Source organism: Saccostrea echinata, unplaced genomic scaffold (genome assembly GCF_033153115.1).
Source record: "Saccostrea echinata isolate AGI-Se365-2 ecotype Australia unplaced genomic scaffold, CSIRO_AGI_Sech_v1 ptg000022l, whole genome shotgun sequence".
In the NCBI taxonomy this organism is placed as follows: domain Eukaryota; kingdom Metazoa; phylum Mollusca; class Bivalvia; order Ostreida; family Ostreidae; genus Saccostrea; species Saccostrea echinata.
In genome coordinates this window covers 9,695,781-9,708,884 of record NW_026889771.1, presented here as the reverse complement: position 1 = coordinate 9,708,884, position 13,104 = coordinate 9,695,781, and the positions used below count along the sequence as shown (strand labels likewise).

General features: G+C 30.5%; 1 protein-coding gene across 1 annotated transcript; it reads left to right on the top strand.

Moving 5' to 3' along the window:
- Positions 1-5,015: 5,015 nt before the first annotated feature.
- Positions 5,016-11,945, top strand: LOC133190885 (phosphoinositide 3-kinase adapter protein 1-like). Its single transcript, XM_061326566.1, has 11 exons — positions 5,016-5,101; positions 5,226-5,728; positions 6,930-7,059; positions 8,355-8,618; positions 8,905-9,138; positions 9,695-9,756; positions 10,040-10,100; positions 10,593-10,657; positions 10,990-11,050; positions 11,533-11,580; positions 11,846-11,945. Exons 1-10 carry the CDS (start codon positions 5,074-5,076, stop codon positions 11,535-11,537), a joined length of 1,413 nt encoding a protein of 470 aa, XP_061182550.1. The 5' UTR covers positions 5,016-5,073; the 3' UTR covers positions 11,538-11,580; positions 11,846-11,945.
- Positions 11,946-13,104: the final 1,159 nt, after the last annotated feature.

Here is a 13,104-nt window from a genome sequence, read left to right as displayed (position 1 = left end):
CCTAACCTCACAAACGACCGTCTTAAATGATAACGGTTATAGAAATGAAAATAAGTATATACTACATTCCTTTACAGCAAGGCTATATAAATAGAAAACAAACGTCAATGGGAAAACCCTATTTAAAAGGAGGAAGCATTTGATTTCTAAAATGCGTTAACTATAAAAAATATTTTGAAGTGTGATTTTGAGTATTAGTTCTTACATAGTGCAATTTAATATTTAATACTCATATATGGTACAACACTATAAATATTAGATGTTCATATATGGTATAACTATATTAAAAAAAAATTATGCTCTTAAGTAGTTTATCAATATAAATATTTAATGTTTTTCCGGTATAACAATATGTTCTTTTTAATTTTTTATCCAAAAGTTTTCATAGAATAAATTTATTGCTATTTTTATATATCAAAGTAAGATTTTAAATACCTTCTAAACAAAATTAATGTATATGCACAATGGTTTAAGCATTAAAGATATACCAACACATACATATAATGTGATTTTGTTGTACAGATACAAGCACTGATCATGGAATGTTGTTTACTGAATGTTTTGATCTGTATCTATTGATTGATTGTACGTTGTTTTACTTCCCGTTCGAGAACTTTTCAAACATATAGAGACGTTACCCTATACCGGTGAAGGGCTTCAAATTTAGACCTTTACTAGGCACTCAGGCCCATTGAGCAGTGAGGGTTCTTTATCGTGCGAACACCTACCGTGACACGGGGCCTCTGCCGAGCCATTGGGGAAGGAACAGTTGCTACCTATTTTTTATCGACTTAGGTCAGTCGCGGCCGTGATTCGACCACACGACCTTCCGATCACGGAGCGAGCGTTCTACCGACTGAGCTACCGTGACGGCTGTATCTATTGAAGAAAAATTAGATGTCGAATAAGTGGAATAGGATTAATTAAGGTTTAAATGCGATTAGAATTTGCTGCTACCCAAATCTTCTTAATAATACTCTATGCACCTTAATGTCATTCAGGTCATGGCAGAGATAAATACTTTTCAAGATTCTTCGCCGTCTCACAGAGTCCTATGGCTACATGTAACTCAAGCCAAATCATCTATTATTTTTTGATTTAAAATTGCTCAAAAATTGTACTTCTACAACTTTCTTTTCACAATGTCCACAGATATGATCTGGATTATGCTTTATGACGTTATAGTTAAAAGATATAAATTGTACTCATGCTTCTACAATTATAACGTCTCTCAGATTTGTTAACCTTGAATTCAAAAAGTAAGATGTTGAAATAGGGAAGGATAGTTACTCTCTCTCTCTCTCTCTCTCTCTCTCTCTCTATATATATATATATATATAAACAAATAAAAACAACCCCGAGTTAATTATAAAACTGTTTGTCATCTACAAAGACTTGAACTTAATATATAAACATATTAAATTGAAGTACTTGTGATAATCAATTCTATAATTGATTAAGAGGTTGTTTGTGTATTGGGTTTTTTTTTAAAAATTCAAATGAATTAATTTCCTCATTTTTATATTTATCCCATGGGACAATTTTTAACTACATTTTCTTTATAAAAAATACTTATATTTCATGTAAGTGTATGAAATATCAATAGACGAAAAAAAATTAAATGCATATGATTTTAAAGCATTTTCAGATAACGGTGTAATTTGGAAGATAACATTTGCGTTTTACCAAACAGCTGAAAGAATGAAATGAGTAATCATTCTCAAAAGTCCAAGGAAACAATAACAAACAATTGTTAACAAACAATTGTTAGCAGAGCAAACACGGACCTCTGAAAATATCAGGGTCGAATCATGGAAGAGCATTCCCTGTCATCCGTAAATAAATCTGATTGATTTCATATACGCTTCATAACTTAATACAATCCATGAAAACTGGGTAATCTATATATTACGAAAAAAAGTTTGTCTTGAAAGTTAAAAAATCAAATTATTAAGATTCTAATCCGACATAACCCGGAATATAAATTCAGCAAATAAATTCATTCGACGCGTATCAAAGGACAGTGCCAACGTGACTTTTGAGGGGATGGAATTTTGATAACAGCTTGCTATTTTTTATGGCATTGTTATTTAGTTACCTGTATTGTGGTCTATGCAAACAAAACGATATTAGTATTAACCCTTACTTACTCTTCTCCTTTTCTAGCACGAAGAAAAATGTGTCATACATACTAATGTTGTCAAAAACTCGATACCTTGCATGTCTTATATTTTTAATGAGATTGTTTGTCTCCTGAATTTGTTTAAGTTTGCATGATATCTTCTGAGGACTAGTAAGTTTTTATTTACTATGGTGTGTCAAGGACCACAATGCTTACCAGGAAATATGAATTTCAAGTTGACTGTGGTCAAATCGGGATTATCTAAAATGTCAATTTGTACTTTTAGAAATTTAAATTTTTTTTTTTTTTAATAATGATTTCGATATACTTTACAGATCTTCACATAATGCTTAATAGGAATTCATTATTTTCTCTTATTGCAGCAGTGTTACAATTGAAAACAAGAAATTTACATCTTTTAAATGTACATTAATCTGAGGTTGATTCTAACTGAACCGAAACCGAAAGACACTTTAGGTGCAAGATTATAATTCTTATGATTGATTGATTGATTGATTGTAAATGTAGTTTTAAGTTCCTTGCAAGATAATTTCACTCATTTGAGACTTGACCAGACACCTGCGAAGTGCTTTAATTTTTTGTCTTTCCTCGACACTAAGGTCCATTAAGTAGTGAGGGTTCGTTCAGGTACCAAGGTCTGCTTTGACACGGGACCTTGCATGATTTTTAAGGTCTTATCGGAAAGACACGTAATTTTCACTTCAAAAAGTTGAGTGCTTGGCAAAGGAACAGTAACTATCTATTTCTTTTTTTAACGATTTAGGTTTATCGCATCCGAGCTCAGGATCTCCTGACTATGAAGCATGCGCTCTATTGATTAAGCTACCATGACACTCTAATTGTTGTGCTTCAGGGATGCATTTTTTAATTAACAATTTGTGATTCTTAGAAATTATTTTGAAAGTAAGAATAAGACCTAATCTTAAAAAAGGGTCCTGAAGTAATTGCATGTAGATTACATACACATGTATATAAAAAGTCTTTAAAGTCTGATGTTGTAAATGAACAAATACAAAGCTTGAGATCAATGACATCTGGCCAATAAGTTTTGTACATATCCTTAAACTTCCATTTATACTTTGGTATAATTCAACCAAAAACATCAATCTTTATTTTTTAATATAAACTATAATCTAAAACATCCGTTATGAACATGTTCTTTTTCAAAAAGAATAAAATAAACAGAAATAAATGCTCTCTTATTTTAGAATGCAGATGAGCTAAAACGAATTCAGCGTAAAATGCATTGTTTATGCAGGCATGGCATTGTTAATTTCTTGCCAGATAGACCATTCATTGGATGATAGACCTATCCTTTACGGGGACTGAAAAGTAAAATCCCCATTTTGATACCCTGTATCATTTTGATAACTTGCCAGTTCTAAAGAGACGGTGGAGGACTTTATTAGTTTTATAGTCGGTATTGCATAGTATAATAGTATTTAATATATTCATAATGTCTATAGCTAACATAATTATTTTTTTTATTTCTGTTTACAACAGTTTTACAATTAATAAAAGAAAATGAAATCGGTTCATTAGAAAATTAACAGGCAATTAAGTTATTCAATCGTGAATAAAAAGATGGAAGACATTTAAAAAAATCATTCAAAACCAGTATTGAAATGTGTACAAATGACAAAACCCTAGTAAGGTCTGGTCAGAGATTATCCAAAGTTCGTGAAGATAGTTACACTTTTTATCTCCCAAAAAATTCCAACAGGTATTTTTTAAAATGAAATATGTGGAGATAACGAACAGACAGTATTCGAGCGCAAAAGTCCATTAAACATTACAAAATAGGATCAGAGCAAACACGGACCTCTTAGACATAGGTGCCATGGAGGAGTGAGCATCCCCTGCCGACCGGTCACACCCGCCGTGTGCTCCTTGTCATGATCGGGAAATAACGGAAAAATCTCTCGACAATTCAGTGTGTAAACGGATAAAATAAATCAATGATGTTGCATTTTGATATAGGCAGAAAAAACATCAACGATATTAATTTTATCTTAGATGATAATGACTAAATATGTCAACTTTATTACATAACAAAAGATAAGTAACTGCTTAGTGAAAGTAAATGCATTTTTATTATTAATTAGATTATTATTTTTCAATTATAAAGAGAAGTGTATTCCTATATAAAACATTTACACCTATTATTGTATCAAACAATATTCAAATGCCATGGTTTTAAAAAACTAAATGAACATAATATGAAGGTACAATGTACTTATTCATCTAATGTCAAAACCTCGCCCCAAGGTTGCTACATCTTAGCTTGACATGATGTCTGGTTTTTTTTTAAATTTCATTTTTTGGCACAAGGAGTCTTGAGAAAAATTTTATTTGATCCGAACATTATAATGCATGTCCTCGAAGGCCCTTTGAAAGGGAGAAAAACGCTTTATAAAAAAATCACAAATTGTCTCCACTTGCCCAAAGATGTTTTCTTCATAATGTAGTTTAAAGTAGTCTACTGATTCTGAAGAGGGAAGCCATGATGTGAAAATGTAAAAAAAAAAAAAAAAAAACCAGAGGACAGATTGACAAATGAACGACCAACAATTTTTGTACAAAAAACATTACTTGAATCTTGATGCACCATTTCTATTATTAACTAATGTATGTATATTTTATCCTTAAATATGTTACAAGAATAAAAAAAATAACACTATTGTATCATATAGTTTAAATCCTATCTCTTTATAGGTTTTATTTTGGCAAAACATATCCGTTCCTTCAGAAATATACGTGCCTACCCAGGTGTAGAAAATGTATTACCCAGTAAAAATCTTGGGTTACCTTACCTTATTTTTCTTGTGCCAGATAAGGCGTTTGCATTTAAAACAATCCGTCTGTCGGTTAACGATAAAGGAACAACAAAGCTAAAATAAGTGTTTCTGAACTCTGACCCAAATTATAAAATGGCTGAAAAGGATGATACGTACAGCAGTAAGTGTTTTTTAAAAAAAAAAAAAAAAATATTTACATAACTATGCAGTAAAATTCTGATATAATTCAGCTTTGAAATGATTAAATAAAAACGGTAATATTTTCTTTATGTAATTTGTAAAAGAACCATGGCGATCGGATGAGTATGTCATAGCGCAAGAGAAGTTGGATAACTCAATCTTCATCATACACACTCATGAGAGTGAGCCAATTGCTGTATTCCTCAAAGAAAACCTAGAAAAGTTCCACGATGACTCAAAAATCACGGTGAACATTTGTGATGTTACTGAGATAGAGAGCAGAAATCTGGCTTTCCATGCAGCCATTCTTCTACTCACTCCAGAAATGATTTTTCATTTGGAATCAATGGCGGAATCCCCATGTTCAGCTTTACGGTTTCACCCGAGCACAATATGTGTTTTTTTGATTCATGAGCCTATAAGCATGGATGATGAACGAGTGAGTTCGGTCTTGAAGACCAAATTACCGGATTTCAACTCTTGGAAAATACTTAAATTAACACAAATAAGATCCACTTTAATTCAAATATTGCATTTGCTTGAGGAAGAGCCGTCGAGTCTCCCGAGATTGCTGCAATATTCTCTGGAGCCATCTCATATTTCCACGGTATTGTATAATGTTTCACATCCTATTGACGTCGATGGCCGACAGCGGCCGACACTTTCTGATTAAAATATTTTATTACGTACAGCGTTTTTGTCAATTTGTTGAAAGTACAACTAAACTTGTAATGCTTTTATATGTTATTGTACATGTACGATTATTACACTGAAAATTTCCACCAGCCAAAAACATTAAAATTCTTTCCTGTGATATGAAATCAAGATACATAAAACAGGTGACTTGAGAGAGATGAAAAGTGCAGTTTAGTGATTTTCACAGATCCCATTAAACATTGGTAACTACGGAAATAATTTGCCCATTGTCCAAAAACAAAATTCACACATCAACGAAACGTCCGATTTTATATATATATAAAAAAAAATTCGAATCTCCCCCCCCCCCTCCCCAGAAAACTTCAACCTGTGACCAGCATGTAACCAACATGAAATTTGAAGAATTACTACAAACTGTCGAGAAAGCATATCTAAAAGACAATTCTAGGCTAGAATTAATGGTGACTCTACGTTGCAGTTCTAATAGAACCTTATCCCTTTAGAGTAACCTGTTTAATTTACCTACATATAAATTCATGCATGGATCTAGAAGGTGGTCGGTGGCAGGATCCGCCCCTGGAATGTAAGAGTTGTTCTTTTCCGTGTAAAAATAACGAAAAATGACACTCCTTTGGAAATACGAACCCCTCTTAAGATGGAGGGTCATGTATCTGAAGAAAATTGAAAAGGAAAGTGACTACATTTACCCCATTCCCTTCCCCCGCAAAATAGGTGTTTCAGATTTGGGCAATTTGTTAATGTTTATTTTTTTGGCTTGTCGTCAAAAAAAAAAAAAAAAAAAATCAGAGTCTGCATTTGTTACAATTGATGTGGACCCCCTGGAAAAATACCTGGATCCGCGCCTGTTAATGATATTTCACATAAATGAATTTTGATATTTTTCCCCGGTGAAAATTGTCAATGTGATAATTGTATGTGTACATATATTATTACCAATTCAGTTGTAAATTGTCAACGAAAATTGACAAAAACGATGTACAGTGTGACAAAAAATTCTTTATAAAAAGTGGCGGCTGCTATCGGCCATCGTATTAGAGGGATATATTGCATCACCATCTATGTTAAAACAATATTTACTTGTTCATTACTTAAATTTTCCTGAATAAACATAAACTGAACATTTTTTGCAGGACAGGCATCATGTGTTGATTCTCTTCAAAACTGAAAAGGAGAAGTCTTCTATGGTAGTTGTTCATACAGAATACAGAAAGATAGATGCCAAGTACCAGAATCCGTATACATTCTCTTTCTCCCCATATGGTAAGGAATGAAAGAATATGTTTACAAACATAATTATATAAACATGTTAAAATTTTAACACTGTATTCAATTCGAATAACTTTTCAAAGTCAATAATCCAGAAAATATCTTATGATAATTGAGTTTTCAGATTATATCAAAATGTTTCAATGTTTGTGTTTTATACATACCAAATGACTTTTTAAAGTTACAGAAGAAATGAACTATTAAATGATCTTTGTTTTACTAAATAATAATGTGCAGCGTCCCATTCCGTATCTGTTTCTTTAATGTCAAATTCAAAACATTTTCGTTGCAAATAATAATTATCATTGATATTAAAAAGCAGTTTTTATTTTTCTAAATATGTGTTTTCAGTGATTAAAACACTGAAAAGTAACTACGTATTACTGTTTACATTTTGTATATTGATTTGCTTTACGTCTCTTTGAAATTTTTTCACCGATATTGTGAAGCTATCAATTGTCTGTAAATTTATACCTATGCTTGTGGCCATTGAGCATTGAATGATCTCGAGAACTTGGTTTATACAGTCTCATCAGAATTAGCGGTGTTACTTCAAGATATGATACACTTAAAAGTTGCTCCAAGTTACAAAATACTTAACAGTAACTTCAAGTTATACGACTACAATTCAAAAAAAAAAAAAATTTAGAAGTTAATGTCAAATCATAATACACATAACGGTCGCTTCAAATAATAAAATACTAAAAAAGTATCCTCAAGTTATATTACTCTAATTTATAAAATACCAAAAGTAACTTCAAGTTTTAATACATTTAATAGTCATTTCAAGTTATAAAATACTAAAAAGTACCTTCAAGATATATAACTTCAATTAATAAAATATTTAAAAGTAACTTCAAGTTTCCAATACACTTGATAGTCACTTTAAGTTATAAAATACTAAAAAGTATCTTCAGGTTATATTACTTCAATTTATAAAATACCTGAAAGTAACTTCAAGTTCTAATACACTTTGAAGTCACTTCAAGTTTTAAAATACTTAAAAGTAGCTTCAATTTATATTACACTAAATAATCACTTCAAGTTATAAAATACTAAAAAATACCTTCAAGTTATATAACTTCAATTAAATATTTAAAAGTAATTTTAAGTTCTAATACATTGAATAGTCACTTCTAAGTTTTAAAATACTTAAAAGTACCTTCAATTTATATTACACTAAATAATCACTTCAAGATATAAAATGACCTATACGTAACGTCAAGTTCTATTGCAATGTTGATTTCAAGTAATAAAAAAGTGAAAAGTCGGTTTATATTTCAATTAAGGTTTACTTCATGGCCAAACACAGATCACTGTCTTTGTGAATGGCAAGAACGAGGGTTCTACAAACCTTAGTGTTAGCAATAAATTGGAGTTTTTGTATAAGGAGATGGACGATATAATATCCCCTGTCGAGTTCCTGTGTCAGGTTTTGAAACTTACAGTCGAAGATAGAGAAACTCTGGATAGAGAGCTCAGTGATAGGATAAATAATGATGTGTTTAGTTCACCATGTCTGAAGACTGTTAATGACCGAGACTTGTTAAATGGTATGTTTCACTTCAAATGCTCTTTAAATACGAATTGTCTATTTTTTCACACATTTGATTTAAGTTACATGTAAATAAACCAAGAAAGAGTTTTTAAATACTAAGAAATTATTAGCAGTTTGTGTAAATATATTTTTTCCCTGGTTGTGATAGCAGCAAGGTGTATATACATTATCTGCCAATCAAAATTTATTGATTAAACAGAAGAAAAGGATTTAAAATAATGATTTTTAATTCTTTTATTTCTTCTCAGATACAAATAAACATTCTTGAGAAAATATTATAGGTGTGCAGATGAACAATGAATTGCCAACGATGTTACATTTTGGTGCAAAGTATGGACTTTCGCAGTTTTGTAAAGCTATAAAAGGTTGTCGCGGCTTTGAAAGTGCCATAACGACACTTAACAAGGACAATGAAAATCCTTGTCAGTTAGCTAAAAGATTGGGATATCTTCAGCTTTCAAGAGATCTAGATCCTTTGATGCTTGTCCTGGAAGACTTACCACTATTTCCTAAGAGTAAGTAAAATGAAATATAATTCAGATTTTTTCTTCTCTGAAATGAAATCTGGTCAATAAACGGGTGTACCAATTAAAAAGAAAATGTGGTTGTTCTACCAAACCTGTGATTTGTCGTTTCTAGCGATTTTAATTCAGTCAAATTTATATGAATATTCCACAATTATTTACGTTTGTTTCATTATACTGAACCTCATATGTATGTAAATCAATATAAATGACTATGTAAATCAATTGGTATTAAAATGTATGCTTTTGTATTTAAGGTGGCTTAAATTATTTATTACAGATGTACCTTTAAGTGAGCCTTGTATTTGAAATATGCTTTCAAATTTTATGAAAATTTGATTTTAAGGCATTTGTTAGAATGATGATTGAAATTTAAGAGAATTTCTAGATTTAAAGGAACGTATAAACTGTACATTTGAGTGAATTCTAATTACTACCTCTAGACTTCAGTAAGACCTGTAGAAATAAGACATGTAGAAAAAAAGATTTTACTTCTACTGATAGTTTACCTTGATTGTTTGAAATGACGATAATTTAAAAATTGTAGATCTTTCACTTCGTTCTAAAAATATTCTGAGTACCAGTGCAAAAGAAACCCGATCACCAAAAGTAAGTTTTCTTTTTTTTTCTACATACATATATGACGTAGAATGTCACGTTAATTTATTTTGTAGATGAACTTTGATTTTTCTAGAAATTGAGATTGAATAAAAAAATTTTGTTTCACAATTCGCAAACGGAAACATCAGGAGATGTGTCATGACATTAAGACTCATAAATCGAGTTTTTCAATCAGTAATGCCTTTTAAATTGTAATGAGAGTGATATTAGAACCAGAAGATAGTTCTGCTAAATATAATTGTCAATTAATTTCTACATGTTCTCTCTACAGGTGACCTTGCAAAGAAGGCCAACAGATATTGGGAGATATTTTCCAGAAAGAAAAGGACCGGGTAATTATATATATCAGCTTCTTGAAAAAAAGGAACAAATAACAATGCAATGACCATTCGAAATGACTATCCTCTGTATGAAAGAAGCTTTTCCTATTGAAACAACGCATACTGCATTCTCTTCCACAAAATTGGTGCAATCCGCTTATGTACATTTTTTCATACGTTTTGAATTCTACCGACGGACTTAGTCCTCTGTAATATGTATATGAGCTCTAAGGACACGTCTATCCAATTTAGCAAGATTCTCGTTGCACCGAGATACTTATAGGATAGTAATCTAGACAATCTCCCCCTAGACTGAATAGAAGACACTTCTGTTTTATTGTCTTTTACGGAGGTATACTAGAATTTATGTTAACATTAGAGGTCCTTAATGACTCGTTTCTAAAATCTATGAATATTATCACGATATTATTACGTTGAAGTATTTAGTATTTAGTTTGTAATTTGCCTGATTGTTTAGAGAACTATATATTTGATATGTTGTAGCTCCCAAACCTCCTTCTAAAGAAAGTAAAACTGGACTGAGAGACAACTCAAAAAAAGATCAGTCAGTACGTTCTATTTTTAATTGTGTATCTACATTTAGGGAAATACCCCGGAAAATTATCTGTGTAACTGATGAACTTTTGACTATCAAGCAAGTGTAGGGCAGGTAGAAATCAGATATTTTTTCACCTGTTGAAAGATTGTATTTCAACATCAATCCCCCATTTAACTTTTTTTTTCAAAAGGCCTTTTAAATTGTAAAGATAACACCGCTTATTTAATATATATCAAATAAACCCATCCAATTTTTAAAACTGAAAATGATAGCTTCACATTTTTAACCTTTTAAATCATCACTTATCTTTTTTACTATTATTATTTTTTAAATACAATTTAGGTGCCTTTAAATGGAAGTCAATTGAATATGGAAGACAAATCAGAATTCAGACGAGATACAGGTCTGTCTGTAATTTTGACATGAGATGATTATGGGACATCAAAACAGGAAGTTGCAATTCTACTAAGATGTTTTAGAAACAAAAAGCCCATAATATTTTTTTTCAATTCAAATACAGCCTTATTTCAAGGCGGAGTAATTATATTGCTTTGGAGGACAGTATAAGTTATTAAGTAATGAGCAATGTTTAAAAACTTTGAATATGTACCTGAAGTATTTCCAAAGATGATATCGTCATAAATCGATCCCAGATCTAGAGTTCACACAAAAGATAGAACAACCATTGTCTTAAATTTAGGTCATTTATTGAAGAAGTATAGTTAAGAATTAATTGTGATGGCTTCTGGTGTGAGGAATCTGATGATTAAACAGATGAATCATTCATAAAATATATAAAATAGAATTATTTCTTTGCTCTTTTGAAGATGCTTGTTGTTATAAATGTATATATTTTCAACAGTTTTATTATATCTTCTCTTAAAGTTTAAGGATGGAGACTGTTTACCTTGAATTCATTATGATATGGAGCTGGTATGTATTATAATATATTCAAGCTAAAAAATAATGATTTCTTGATTCAATAATCAATAATATATACACCAAAGTAGTAGTGCATATCAACAATATTTTCATCAACTTAATTTTACTGTATTGTAATGCTATAAACAAAAATAAAATCATTCCGATCATTTATGAAACATATGTTTGTCTGAATTTTATGTTCTCACCGATACTTTATAACAGGTTTCAGGTTTTTGAAATTTTCGTTTCTTTCTTTTCTCGGACCTCTTTGAAGATGATGAAAAAGAAAACGAAGAAAACAGCAGAGATGAATACCCTTCAAATTTTCTTGTGAAATATGATACATGTTAAAAGCTTGCTTCACGGAATTTTAAGTGAACAATATTTTTATACAAATAAGAAAAAAGCACTACAAATAAACTAATTACTGTTATAATTGTTATTAAATGCAGTTTTTGTTTTTTATTCTTTTTATTGTGTGTGTAAAGAATGACGAAATTATTTAGTTCAGGAGATAAATCTCATAGATGGCGATGTTTATTTATTAGACTTACAATTCTCTCTAACTTTTATATGGAAGAACCCTTGGTGTCAAATGATTATTCCTTGGTACATACAACCCATCTTTGAGTGAATACCAGGATAATTTGGCCCGAGGTAATATTAAATTTCCTCGATATTTTGTGTTTACACTCTATGCAATATCTTCCATAATATGCTTCTGTATTCAATACAGCCTCCGTTATAGTTGTCTCTTAAAATAATAAAACATAATACATAACAATATTAACAAGAGGCCCATGGGCCACATTGCTCACCTAAGTAACTATGGCCCTTCTGTTTTCATCATCAAATTTTTTCCCTATATATATACCAAACCCCCAGCCCCTTAGAAGAAGGTGTGGCCCTTCATTTGAACAAAATTTAACCTCCTTTACCCAAGGATTTTCTGATTTCTGATTTTCTTAGTTTAAAACGTCAGGTTTTTATTTTTAATTTTTAAATATACATACATGTATTAAGATTTCCGTCAATCGTTCAATTTTATGTCGAAAATGCGTAGACATTTCAAATCTTTTAACACGTGTGATATGCAGGAACTTTATAAAACAAAATATTGATGTTTGATAAACTTTATTTCTCTTATCATATTCTTACATGTATCTTTATATTTCTTGAAGATGACACTTTGTAAAGATTACAATAAAGAGACACATATACTTACCTGCTGTTATAATACAAATGAGATTATATATATATATATATATATATATATATATATATATATATATATATATATATATATATATATATGAGAGAGAGAGAGAGAGAGAGAGGGAGAGATGTACATTGAAGTTAATTAAGAAGTTAAATTCTTGTTAGTAAAATGTATATATAATTCATGTATATTTTAATTATGCAATCTGAAATAAGCAGTACAGAATCTAGAACTGAATGATATATTTTTGCATATCTTTTCTGAGTAACAAAAGAAACAAGGACTGAAATAAATTCCTCCACAAAGTTTATTTA

Excerpts from the sequence above, each read along its gene's own strand:
- LOC133190885 (XM_061326566.1), top strand. The coding sequence starts at position 5,074 with ATGGCTGAAAAGGATGATACGTACAGCA. Across the intron at positions 5,102-5,225 it reads AAAGGATGATACGTACAGCA|AACCATGGCGATCGGATGAG; the intron begins GTAAGTGTTTTT and ends AATTTGTAAAAG. Across the intron at positions 10,101-10,592 it reads TCCAGAAAGAAAAGGACCGG|CTCCCAAACCTCCTTCTAAA; the intron begins GTAATTATATAT and ends GATATGTTGTAG.